Source organism: Sceloporus occidentalis, unplaced genomic scaffold, assembly GCF_023333645.1.
Source record: "Sceloporus occidentalis isolate IW3139 unplaced genomic scaffold, rSceOcc1.0.p SCAF_5, whole genome shotgun sequence".
Classification (NCBI taxonomy): Eukaryota; Metazoa; Chordata; class Lepidosauria; order Squamata; family Phrynosomatidae; genus Sceloporus; species Sceloporus occidentalis.
In genome coordinates, this window is record NW_028316985.1 from 87,014,696 (window position 1) to 87,029,064 (window position 14,369).

General features: G+C 39.2%; 1 protein-coding gene across 4 annotated transcripts in view; it reads right to left on the reverse strand.

Moving 5' to 3' along the window:
- Positions 1-14,369, reverse strand: part of CACNA2D1 (calcium voltage-gated channel auxiliary subunit alpha2delta 1) — a 463,694-nt gene that overhangs the window by 361,888 nt on the left and 87,437 nt on the right. For all 4 annotated transcript variants that reach the window (XM_089524632.1, XM_089524630.1, XM_089524631.1 and 1 more), the window contains exon 3: positions 7,693-7,809. In XM_089524632.1, coding sequence (XP_089380758.1) covers positions 7,693-7,809 — 117 coding nt within the window. The remainder of the gene's footprint in view (positions 1-7,692; positions 7,810-14,369) is intronic.

Consider the following 14,369-nt stretch of genomic DNA (forward strand, 5'->3'; position numbering starts at 1 on the left):
GGACATTCTATATCCACTGGGTAGACCAATAGAACTCAACAGGATGTAGAGAACTTGTATCATACCTTGAGCTTTAAAAGGTGGAATACCCATTTCATAAACAAGATGAGTAAAAGCTTTGGCTGATACGCCAGCTATGACCCTACCCGGAGCCGGGTGACCTAGAAACGGTGTTACACACTCTGGTAACCTCTCGTCTCAACTTCTGCAATGAACTCTACAGGGGGCTACCCCTGTGCCAAGTTCGGAAGCGTCAAATGGTACAAAACATGGCAGCCAGATTGGTCACTGGCAAATCCAGGTTGGACCATATAACACCCATCTTAAAAGCTCTCCACTGGCTGCCAGTGTTGGTTATTACCTATAAAGCCCCACATGGCTTTGGTCCAGAGTACTTGCGGGAGTGTCTCTTCCCATGTAATCCCCACACACTCCCAATTCTGGGAAGAATCTTCTGCAGCCAAAGAAGACCAGGTTGATCATAACTTCCCAGAGGACCTTTTCATCAGCCACTCCAAAATTGTGGAATGATCTGCCAGAGGAGATCCATCAGATTAATACTCTTGATGCCTTCAAAAAGGCAGTCCGGCAAGCCATTCCAGACTGATCTCAAAAATTAGACTGCCCCTCTGCCTATAGCTACCCTATCATCCTCCTGTCTTTTTTATCCTTTTAATATAATTTTAACTGCTATTTTAACTTGAATGCTTTTAGAATGTCTATTTTGAATGTCATTTATGTTGGGAACTGGTTGGGGACTGTAGATTTTTTATGATTTCTGTATTATGTAATTGTAATTTTGTTATTTTTTAGAACCCGCCTTGATCCAAATGGGAGAGGTGGGCTAAATAATAATAATAATAATAATAATAATGGTGAAAGAAGAGGGGGAAAAAGTTCACCTGTGACAATGAGCCCAGGGATGAAACTGAGAAGTGTGATTTGCTAAACGGATCACACATTTTGTGAGGAATGTGCTAAGGGTCCTTCAACTTCATATGTATATTACATATGGGATACTTTAAATTGTTTCCTTTTAGTATCTATCTCTCTATGTATATCCTTCTCCAGGCTTGTCTGACTAGAACTTTGGTGTTTCTAAAATCCATGAATTATATCAATATCAAAATAAGTATTTTTGTACATTAAAAAATAAATAACTTGAGTAGAACAGACTAACAGCAGAAACACTTAACCTCTGATATTCATTGCACTGCTGTTACTTCTCAGCAATCCTTTTTCGTGCTAAATTCTCTTTTAAAAATTACAGGGATATGGTTTATTAAAAGCTGAAAGGTTTATGAGAAAAATCCCTAGATTGAGGAGGGATCAGCCTCCAGATATTGGTCCACTGCAACTCAAAGCATTTCCAAACAATTGGCTATGCTACTGGAAGCTGCAGCTCAACAACATCTGGAAGATTGCACAATTCCCACACTGCCCTAGACAATAGTGCTTACAATTCCCTCACTATACCCTGTAGTGGAGGAGAGAATATCTTATATCTTTTTAAAATAATGGCCCGAAACTGATGACGTCAAATGGCGTGGTTTCCCACCATGTTCAGGGTGTAGTGTTTAAATGACAGATGCCCCATGCATGGCTGGAAACTGCACTGACAAAAGAACTGGGCCAAAAAGAAGTGGTAAAATACCATTCCTTTTGCTGGCCTGATTCAAACCCACAGTGGCAGTTCGGACTGGGGCCAGGCGCTTACAGTCATTGCAGCCCCAGCGCAAATCACACTGGTGCAGCCCCACCGTGGGGGTTTTTAGCTCCTTCAATTTCAGGCTATCTTATCAAAAACTCTGATGCTCAGTCTACTCTAATTTTTAACCCTTAATCAAAATATAGTTGCCGAACCCTGTCGTAAATAATGAAGGGAGAAAATGGACAGCAAAAGTACCCAGAGAGACAATGTAATGTAGTGGTTTGAGCATTGGACTACAACTCTGGAGAGGCTCTCGTTCAAATCCTGCCACAACTATGTAAATCTAGTGGGTGCCCTTGGACAAGTCACACTCTCTCAGCTTCAGATGATAGTAATGGCAAACTACAATGTAAATTTTGTGGATTACAGTTCCAGCCTGCACAAGTATGTTGTGCACATATGCCTGAGGTTCTAACATTAAACTTCAAGCACCTGAAGAAGTAGATTGTAATCTACAATAACTCATACTATGATGAATCTGTTGGTCTTAAAAGAACCACAACTCTGAGAAGATAGTTTAATGTTTCTGCTGAAAAACTCTGTCTGGAACCTGTACACTTTCGTTTTCATTTATTGCAGTTCTATCCTGTCTTTCCTCTAAAGAGCCAAGGTGTCTTACATGGTACTCCCTCACAATAGTCCACTGGTTACCAGTCCAAGATCACCAAGGATACAGCGGGGGTTTGAACCTGGAACTTCCCAGTCTTCATCTGACTCTCTAACTACAGTGCCACACTACACTGGATATATGAGAAGGTCAGAATTTACAAAACTGGCCAAGCTGTTTGGGAGATTCTGGGAGTCAGAGTAGACATGCACTTAATCCAGACCACTGAGTCCCAATTATATTAAAATTAGTTAATAACAAAGACAGTAAGCAGAACAAAGTACACTCTAATCAACAGAATCTTACCTAATACTATCAATGAGGCACAAGCATGGTAACCCAGAGCCTAGTTGTATATTAAACTTTGCACGCTCAAGCTGAGCTTTATTTTATTTATTTATTTATACAATTAGCCAAAGGATACGTTTTAGTCCCAAAGCTGATGTAGCATTTTAAAACTTTAGCTTAAAAGGTTTAGTACAATGAGAGCTTAAATTTCCTTGTTGTTACAGATGTTGTGGAAAGGAACATATGTGCATGTGACTGTGAAAAAACTACTTTCCAAAGTAATGTTAGAAAAATTGCCTTTTTAACTTAATGAAAGAGCCCACTAGTTCTATGTTTCGGGTGGGTCATCCTCATTAATATTTATTTTAATCTCATTCGGTCTTTTTACTCTGTACAGTGCCTAAGGAACATAATTTACTCTCCTGTGAATTGCCCTGAATACGCTAGTGCATGAACTGCTGATGTCACTCACTGACATGTTCCTCAAGGCAAAACCATGGGCTAAGTTCTTGTCTCGTATCATGCCTCCTGCAGGATTCTTCTCTTAATTAACTGTTCATGACACTGTGGCTCCCAACAATAAACTCAGTGTAATGATCAGGGACGGGTACAATAACATGCAATGTCACTCCACTCTTTAAAAGGCAAAGATGAAGCTGTAGATCCAAACACGTCTGGATCAGCTAAGATACTTGTGCATCACTGAACTGCCATTTAGAAAAATCAGTAAGGCAAGCAGGAAGCTATTCTAAAGACAAAACACAGCTTAGAAACTGGAAATGTTGCTAGTATAAAGAAGCTGTTCAGGTTCAGAAGATAACAAGGGAGTAACACAGGCACAAGAGAAATACTCTCGGGTAGGATAGTATACTGAGAAACCACAGAGACTACCAATGATAAAGAAATCAGATAGCAAATCAAGTGCAGGAAGCATGAAGTGCCTTAGTAGACTTGAATGGAGAACTATGAGCAACAAAGCTTTCACCCTCATGGGCTTAAATTTTATTTTATTTTATTTTATTTTATTTTATTTTATTTTATTTTATTTTATTTTATTTTATTTTATTTATTTATTTATTTATTTATTTATTTATTTATTTATTTTGTGAACTGTAGAATATTTTCGAACTTAAGTGAGACTTCCAATGTACTCCAAGTCAGGGCAAAATGAACACTGGTTGTACATCCAGACACAAATAAAAATCCTAACTGTTTGGAAAATCCAGCGCTTTCTCTCTCACCCCCTCTCTTTGCCATTAGAGCAATCGGGCTTTTAGATAAGGCAAAACCTACTGTATGTGTAAACCCTTCTACTTTCTCATCTAATGTCTGCCTATTTGCTCTCCTAGCCACTGAAATGCATGGTCATATATACCTTTGTGTATCTACATAACTTCAACATGTGACCCAGGAAAGCTCCTACTTTCAGTGATCATATAAAGACTCCCTCTTTATCCATCTAAAAAGAAAGAAGTTTGCTCTGAGTTCCACACTTCCTTCGTTCACTTCGCTCTCCTTTGTGCCCTCCAGTCTACAAGATGCTTAGTTAAATACTGGAACCCCCTTTTTTAAACCTAATCTTTTCATTAACTAGTTAGGATGTAGGTACTCCACACATATGTACATATAAAAGCCATTAGTAAACATTTTCTAAATTTTTAATTAGAAACTGCCTGCCTTGTTTGTTATGAGTCTGTTTCAGTTCAAGGAAGGAACATGAGATTGAGGCAAGCTTTATTTTACTGCTCTGCTAAAGAGAGATTGATTCCTAACAGTTTTAGTCTTCACATTTTTCCCCAAAAGATCTAACACCCTGGGATATACTCCTTCCTACACTAACGCCCTTCCAATGGAAGAGATTTCATTTTTGTCCACGTTAAGTCCACTATTGACAAACCTGTGCACCTCATTTCTGTTTTGTTCCAATGTGTTACTTACAGTCAGCCCTCCATATCCACAGATTTTTTATTCATGGTTTCAAGCATCCACATCTTTAAAATATTTTTTAAAATATGTGAATTCCAAAAAGCAAACCTTGGTTTTGCTATTTTATATAAGGGACACCATTTTACTATGCCATTATTTTTAATGAGACTTGAGCATCCACAGATTGCCTCACTGCCATTTCCTAGTAATCTTGAGATTCTTCAGTGAGCTTCAAACAGAGTAATTTATATGAGAATTTCCAAGAAAAGCTGTTGCTGAAGTTTGAATGTCACACAATAAGTACAGTATATTTTCTACTACTATCAGGGATCATAAGGTATTTTTGATGCTGCAGTTTCAGTATATTTCATTAAGGCATTTGAAGTCATATCAAGGTCCCCTGTTAGATATCATTAAATAATTGAAAACTGAGAGAAATGACTAGACTCAAAATAAATATCCAGTTGCTTCATGGATTCTGGTGCAGTTGTTTATATGCAGACATAATTAAGGTGCAAGAAAACAGGGTGCTAGTGATCTGTATATAACTGTTCAAAACCAACAAACAAAGCAGGATTTTTCAAAGATCAGAATACATTATATTCAGGGATGACCATGTTGGCCATGAAGCATAGTACAACACAATTCAAAATACACATCATGCTGATAACTTTTATCAGACCAAAACATGCAAAATGCATTACACTAGCTTTTGAACACCACTGCCTTTTTGATCAGGCACAGTTTTTTAAAAAAAAAAACAAACCCATACAGGCAAGGAACTAATGGTATTGAACTCAAAGGCCTGCATCTCATCTGAACTGTCAGCCTAAAATAGTGTTTAAGATGATGCTGAAGCAGAGTTGATGCAGGCGGAGGCCACTCCCTTTCTTGGCCATAAGGGGACTGATGACAAAGAAAGTAAGTGCTGGACAATAAAATTTCCTTCTCCCTTAACAGCAACAAAGTAAAGTAAGTACCTTTGAGATCTAGGCTGACTACTTCCTGTTCAAGGTTACACGCCATTTTGCAAGCAGGGCACTGTATTTCAAGAAGCCTCTGCACTGTCACACCTGGATTTACATGTTGTAACAGATAAAATGTGCCGATAGCTGCATTCAGGTTGTCTTACACTTACCAGGGCCCAAATGCAGTAGTGACATAGACTCCATGCCCAGTCTGGTTCAGTGATTTGCTGGATATGAATGTATAGTGGGACAAAGCAAATGGTCGAAGCAGAAGGTAGGGGAACATGGCTGAATCCATGGTAGGTCAAATCAATGATGAGGGTTGCTGGGAGTTGTTACATGTCATTGTGCATCAGGCAGTCGAACATTTTGCTTCAGTTCTATCAGCAGGCATGCTTATCAAATTTGCAGATGACACCAAATTAGGAGGAGTAGCTAATACCCCAGAGGACAGGATCAAAATTCAAGAAAGCCTTAACAGATTACAAAGCTGGGCCAAAGCTAACAAAATGAATTTCAATACGGAGAAATGTAAGGTACTGAACATAGGGCAGAAAAATGAAAAGCATTGATATAAGTTTCTTCCTGATGTTTCACCAGCATCTGTGGCTGGCATCTTCAGAGAATGCTTGCCTGGAAAGGAGTTGGGTATATATATACTGTGTGACGCTGGGAAGGCAGGAGTGATTTGCATGTGGATTGTTCCTGCCTTCCCAGGGTCACACAGTAAATATATACCCAACTCCTTTCCAGGCAAACATTCTCTGAAGATGCCAGCCACAGATGCTGGCAAAACGTCAGGAAGAAACTCTTCTAGAACATGGCCACATAGCCTAAAAACCCACAAAAAAACCTATAGATGCCAGCCATGAAAGCCTTCGACTTCACATTAGGAGGAATTTCTTGACAGTAATTGCTGTTTGACAGTGGAACATACTCCCTTGAAGTGTGGTGCAGGCTTGATGGCCATTTGTCAGGGATGGTTTGACTGTAATTTCCTGCATGGCAGGGGAGTGGACTGGATTGTCCTTGTGGTGTTTCCCAACTATGATTCTATGATTCTAAAAGTTTAGTTTGCTTTCAACCCTCACTGACAAGGAAACCATTGGACATGACTGCTAGGACTGATCTCCCTCTAAGAAATGCTCAGTGCTTCTCAAACATTTTCTCTTGTGCATCTTTTATGAAACTGACCTACACTGGAGGTTGTATGCAAGTCAGCTAAGTGATTTCACAGTTCCTTTCTGAAGGACTAGGCAAACAGCTACAATTAGGAGTCAGGCAAAAGAAAAAAATGATGTGATCTAACTAGTACAACAATAACAGCAGTAAAACTCAACAGATACACCTTCTTGCCTTTAAAAAGAAACCAGCCAAAAAAACAATGTATCATTTAAAGAATTGAGAATTCCTGCACTATGCAGATTCAAGCAATAAAGCAACTTGTTACGGGTGATATGGAGAAAAACACATGGTGGCTTCTTTCTGAAATAATAACTCAGTAGCCTTTTGTTTGTAATAGGCCAAACATTCAACCCCAACAGATATCACTTCCCACTGTTTGCACTGTATTGGGCAGACTCTGTAGAGGTTATTTTGAAGACTATGAATACTGTCTCAGGAATTCTAGGACCTATAATGCAAAAAAGTAACTTTTCCGAGATCTGGAACCATTTTTTAAAAGTGTGACATAGTAAATCTACTTTGTTCTTTCTGTTTTTCAAAAATGGATGTTCTATTTTCTTTCTACTGTGTGTCTCCTGCCTAGCAGAATTTTTGCTACTGGGTCTGTAGATTACCCCAAACCTGGTATTATTTCCTCTTATCAGGAACTGAGTGTTTTAATAAGTATAAGCCTTTTCATGTCACAGACACCATTGTAAGATTCTGCTGCAACCTACTTATGCAGTGTTGGCCATTAGGGAAGAGGTTCCTAATCTGCCAATCGATAACCCAAGTGTCAACCTTCTGCTAGCTAACTAATGAAATGATGACATGATTTTCTAACACACTAAATCACATGTCATCATTCTGTACCCATTTAATCCAGGGTGACACTGCTCAAGAGTTCACAAATAGAAAAAAAAAGCAGACATACATCAACTCAACACGAACATTTGAGAAGAACATTTACAAAAGAGAAAGTCACACAACAACAGAGGAGGAGAAGGAGAGATTTGTTCTGCACTTACCACCAGAGCTGTCGATCTGTTACTCAGAAGTTTTTCAATCTCTCGGGCTGCACTTTCCACCAACTGCTGTGCATTGTTGGCCTCTATAGTGTATAAATCTCTCTTTTCCTGATATATCTGAACAGAAAGAGAGAGAGAAAGAAAGAAAGAAAGAAAGAAAGAAAGAAAGAAAGAAATTTAGTCAGAAACAGAGATGTAAAATTTCCAGAATATTTGAGGGTCTGTGTGAAACAACAGGTTTTCCTTAACTGTCCTGCATTTTGGGCTAAATTTTATCCTACAATTGTCCTGCATTTTGGTCTAAATTTTGTCCTACATTTTGTCCCGGTTTGTGGTAGAGAATTATGGCAACCCTACTTGGAGGGGAGTGAAGAAGTGGAAGGCACAGCTCCATTATGCCTAGACCCCAGCAACTGAGGAAAAACTCTCCCTCCATCCCAACTTCCACAGCTGAGGCCTCTGCAGAAGAGAAGGACAGACAATGTCTGCTGGACTTAATGATATGGATGGGCTACCTGAATCTGTAATTTATATTGCACAGAAGTGATATCTTTCAACAGATGACTATTTGGCAACAGAAACTGCAAACTGGAGTGTGGAGGGTTCTGCTCAGAATGGGACTGAGGTTAAGGACAAAGTCTGAAAGTCCCATATGCTTCATACTTAGCATCTGGTATGAACTGGGCTCCCTGCCTTACTATAGAAAGCTGCATCTTTAAAGGTAACAGTTTGTGGCTGACTATCTGAGGATCCAGAAGTTTGCTGTCAATAGTTTGGAGTATGGTGGAATAGAAGATTTTACACAGTACACAGGAGAAACTGTCACCTTCATTTTTCCTCCCTAATAGTTATACTATACATTAGACCAGCAATTCTCAAAACTATGGGTCGCGATCCCTTTGGGGATCAAATGACCTTTTCACAGGAGTCACCTAAGACCATCAGAAAACACATATTTCTGATAGTCTTAGGAACCGAGACTATCGGGTGGGGGGTCACCACAACATGAGGAACTGTATTAAAGGGACGTGGCATTAGGAAGTTTGAGAACCACTGCATTAGACTAACAGAATATAGATCAGTTATAGCCTATAATTATGTTCTCACTAATTAGGTAGGTGACCTAAGCAGAACCATACATGAATACCATTGTGAGAGAAAGGCGGGATATAAATCCTGGAAATAAAAAAAGAAGGAAAGAAATATGTACAGTATAACATTATTACAGTTCACACAACTGAAGCCTTATTCAGGAGCTCTGCTAGGGAAGAACAAACATGCAAGTGGGGGGGAGAGAGGATGAGGTTTCTCCAACATGCAGAGATGCATTACACTTTGGTAAAGATGCTATTTTTATGTTTCTTTGGTAGGCCTATGCTGCCAGAGAAGATGGGGGGACAGGATGCCACTGAAGATGGGCAGAGAGAGGCAGCTCATTAGGAATTTTTTTAAAAGCTATTGCCCCTAGAAAACCTGTGTGCCAGATCTTTTTTAAAAAATGAAAGAAAACAAACATCCAAATTAATTAAAATCAACAGGAGTGTTAGTATTGACCTCAAGAGGTTGCACTCTGCAGCCCATGACTACAGATAACTTAAGGCTAAGTGAGTTAATAAGAAACACACATTTATGAATTCAACAGATGGCCTAAGTGTACACAAGCATTACGCCTCTGCTCAGTGGGTGTCACATTGTCTGGGGGGAAGTAAAACCAAGCAGGGCAAAAACATGCCTGATCCCTACACTTTTGTGTTGGCCAATGTCCAGTAGCTTCTAGCATAACACATTATAATTTTTTTAAAAAAATGATTCGATTTTGGAAATTATTAACAAGCCACAAAACAGCTTCAAGCCACTTCAGCTACAGGTTCACAAAAGAGCAAAGTTATGCAGGTGGAAATGGAACAGTGCAACCATTTGCAATACGGATGAAAAGGAACATATAAAGCTGCTTCATGCTAGATGAAATGCCTAGCACACTGTTGTATTAAATGTCTCTCGTGTCATATCTGAACTACAAAATGACAGGGACTGAATCTGAAGGCTTCTGTACACAAAAAGTTGCTACATCACTGTGATATAGTCCCTCCTTAAAAGAATTATCCAACAAACATTAACAAGTGTTGGGGGGGGGGGGTGTTCTAGAACACAGCAAATCAAAAGTATATCTGATTTCAGCCACCATCACCCAAACTGTGAGTCATTTTTAAGGCTGCTTGGGCTATCTGTTCAACAATGCAAGCAGTATGAAAATTAGGTTCATCAATGACCATTGCACTGCTAGCAGTGGTGGCTGTCAGCAGGGTAGTGAATCTGCTCTGGATTTTAGACCAAAATTTGAAGGAGATACACAAGGTGCTGAATCCTATCCTCAAAATAGATTTGACACATGGCCAACTCCTCTAAAGTTCAGAGTAAAATGCAAAATGGATTCACTACCCTAGTGACTTGGGAACTACCAGCCACCACATGAAAACCAATCAACGTCAGCTAATATTTTTTTGTAATGATTCCTCCAGTTCACTCCAATTTGGCATGATCCGGTTCTGCTAGGCTACACCATTTACTTGCTGGGGTTTTCTTTCTGTCATTAAATAGCAACCAGAAGTAGAGCTTTAACCTTCTGCACATTTCCAAACTGCCCACAATCTCCCTTCTTGACATACCAAAATACCCTTGCCCTCCCAAGTGAAAGACATGAACCTGTGGTCAGGTAAAAAGGATCTCTTAACATTAAATCCATAGGTGCCCATTACAAACATAATATATGAGTGGAATAAGCATGCAGTTTCATTAGATGTGTACTTGTTAGAACTCCTTTTCAAGCACACACCTATGCATTTATTTTTAAATTTCTATCACAGTTTTCTCCCAAAAATGAGACTTAGTATTGTTGGGATCCTAGCTGTGCAACCATTACAGTATCCTAAAAGCATTTAAAGTTTTGATATTTCATTATACACTGGAGCCTCTCCTTATGCAGGGGATCCATTCCGGCCCCCTTCCCTCCGCGTAAGGCAAATTCCGCGTAAGCACAAGCCCCATTCAATAGAATGGAGCTTGCGTTTGCAGCAGCGCATGCGCACCCCATTCATTTGATTACAGCACAGCTTCCGTGTAAAGTGGAAGCTGTGTATGGTGCACCCGTGTATGGAGTGGGCACACAGTATTGTTCTATTGATACTCTCTACCTTGAATGCTCTTTTGAGCAGACTGTGCACATACAGTCAAAGATACTGTAATATGTTTAAAAGAAATAAACTTTTAGCTTTTAGTGGGTTTTTTGGGCTATTTGGCCATGTTCTAGCAGAGTTTCTTTCTGACATTTCGCCAGCAAGATGCCAGCCACAGATGCTGGCGAAACGTCAGAAAGAAACTCTGCTAGAACATGGCCACATAGCCCGAAAAACCCACTAAAAGCTATAGATGCCGGCTATGAAAGCCTTCAAAATAACCCTTTTTCCAGTGATATGACTCATACTGTAATCAAATATCAAAAGTTTAGCACTTTACCATTGGCTACTTTAAAGAGTTCATCTGAATCTGTATTGTTTCTTTGACCAAGCTTACAGAAATTATGTTCTCTCTTTTTCTTGTGTGCCTTTCAGTCATTTCCAATTTTTGGCAACCCTAGGGTGCACCTATCTCTATGTGGTTATTTACTATTTTGTCTATTGATGATAAAATCCTACTACATTGTTATGCCATAAACCCATTCTCACAATTACTCCAGCTTGCTTCACAGATGTTGGAAAATGTGCTTCCGAGTTCCAACAAAGGAGAAGGTGTCATTGATATTGCTTCCTAACTGTTCATCAAACACTGCATGTTTATTCAGAGTTAATGGTCTCTAATATTTTCTGTACTTTGATACAAAGCGGCACATTAATACAGTAACTTCTTTGTAATGTGCAAAGAATAGAAAAGACCACTAACACATGTTAAAGCATGTCCTTTTTCTCCATCATGTTTTCAATGATACATTTAAGCATTTCTCACAAACAGCACATTATCTAGCTTGCTCTTAAGGTTACCATGGGTAGTTGGAGATTTTGATACGGAGAGAGAAAGAGAGAGCAGGGGGAGGAAATATAAAATGAAAGAATATTATACAATGGCTCATACAAAACACTAGTTGTTAGGAAGTGATGCTTCACTTATTTCTTTCCCCCACATGTAGCTCTTTAAAAAGAAAAAAGCCATTTTCAAGCATCCCCCCTCAATACATAGTTGTGTAGTCTTTGCTTTTCTTCTGTTCAGTAAGTAATCACAAAACATGCAACACCACTACATCCTGAGAACTATCCAATCCATCATCAGTCTCCATAAAAATAAAAAGACAGAACCAACAAATTTTTAATTTGTCCCATCTAATCTGAAATTATAACCTATTCCTGGTGTCTAGTTGCTGGCAATTACAGGGCCTTGCAGAAGTTTTCACTCTCCTTTGACTTTTCCATGTTTTGTCATTTTACAACCTCGAACTAAAATGGATTTGTTATTAATACTACTTGATGTGCTTAACACTGTGAAATACCAAATAACTTTTGTGCAGCAATAGAAAGTAGGTAAACAAAAACGACCGAGAAGTTGTTGGTTTGAAAAGTATCTTCTTTGCTATGGCTCACCCAAATAAATTCTGGTGCATCCCACTGCTTCTAGAACTCATATAATAGCATCCACTTGAGTGCAATTCTAGTGCCATATTAAAGACACTTGTTTATTGAAATCCCCAAACTATGTTGGAGAGCATATCTAAACAAGGAGCTCCGAGAACACCAAGCCGTTTTCAAAAACAAGTTTGGGAGAAATTTGTGAAGAAGCACCAGTCAGGTCTGGGTTATTTTATAAATATCCCAAACTTTCCCTGAAGGCCATGATCAAATCCATTCTTACAAAAATGGAAATAATATAGTTCAAGCCTTTAAAAAAACTTTGTACAAATGTGTTTTTTTTTCAATCTGTACCTTGTTTTTAATTGATTGTTAGCTGCCTTGAATCCTGCACAAAGAGAAAAGTGGTACATAAAATAAACAGCCAAACTGCTGTCAAACTATCAAGCCTGTCTACCAGAACTCAGTGACTGGGCTAAGGAAGGCATGAGTTGGAGAAGCAACCAAGAACACAATAACCTGAAGGAGGTGGAGAGAACTGGAGCTAAGAATGAAAGTGCAAAATTCAGAGAACTGAACAATTTTAAGGATAAATGTGTGCCAATTTGCGTATCACTCCACAAAGTATGAACTAAATATATTTGCTAAAAACACAGAGCAAACATTTTTTATTTCAAGTCCTTTGCAGATGTCTAACTTCTTTGTAATTTCTTAACTTCATTCAGTTGTACAATATCTCCTATAGCATATCAAGATTAAAATGGTGGCTCCTGTATATTTTTAATATCCTATTTTTCCAGACCATGGACTGCAGCTTAAGCCTGATGTATTTAATTTACTTTTTAATAGCCTGGATTGCACTAGCTTCTAAAGCAGAATATGTAAGACTGCAACTAGATATGGAGTAGCTACAGTTCACCCTCAGCATACGTGCCCTCACTGTACGCGGCTTTAAGCTTATGTGGAGAGCGAACTGTGAGGGACAAAATGGGGCACCACAATTCAAATTAATAGGACTCCAGCATATGTGAAATTTGCCTTATGCGGGGGGGGGGGGGGGCAGAATGGATCCCCTGCGTTACGGCAAGGGTAAACTGTATATACTAGCTGCTGAAAGTACAAGAACTAAATGGGCTTCTCCTCCTCCTCCTCCTCCTCCTCCTTCTCTCCCTGCTGTCAGTATCTACAAACCATGTGAAATGACAAGGTTGAAAACATCCCCATTTGCAAGAACCAGAAATGAACTGGAGCACAGAATGGACTATGATCAGAACGCTGTTTTGTATTTCTAGCAGTGGAGGTGAGATAGTGCTGCCATTTTCTTAAGCAGCCATGCATCTCCTTGCCTAGTTATGGTGACCATGATTCTGTATCACCTATTTAGCTATGTAACCACCTTAGTTACATAGCTAAGTCATGCCTCCCAACCCAATTCTCACCTGGGAACAGCATGAGACAGGAGTCTTCTCCCCTGTCAGTTGGGAAGCAGCTGATTGCCATTTCCACTTATTCCTGCGTGCTACCTCAATATGACTGACAGAAGCCAGATCTCTGTCACAATTCTCCCTTGCACTGGAGATCATTCACAAGGGTAACTTCCCAATCTACAGGGGACAAACCTCTGTTGCGCACAGCTCTGGCTGCTTGGCGAACTGCGGGATTTTCATGGTCCTGCCATATTACCTATATTAGTGACTATGAAGAGATTGTAAATGCAAACCAGTCACAAATGCACAACTCTAGGTTACGCATTCCAAACTGCCTTAGTGATTTCCAGCCAGTATTATTAAAATGTTGGGAGCCTGGTGAAACATGAAGAATGGAGATGCTAGTACATACTTGTGAAATCTAACAAGTCTAAAAGGAGATGTCTTTCAAAAGTTAGAAACAAGACTATGGTTTAACAAAAACAGATATGAGAAATTCAAGAAGTAATCTGGTAAACAAACAAATTCAAGACTGAGTCTAGTAAACGAGATACCTGCAGTGCCATTATAACTTTGCAAAGCTGGTCTATCTTTTATAATAATTCATACATTCAATAATAATTGCATATCTAATAAT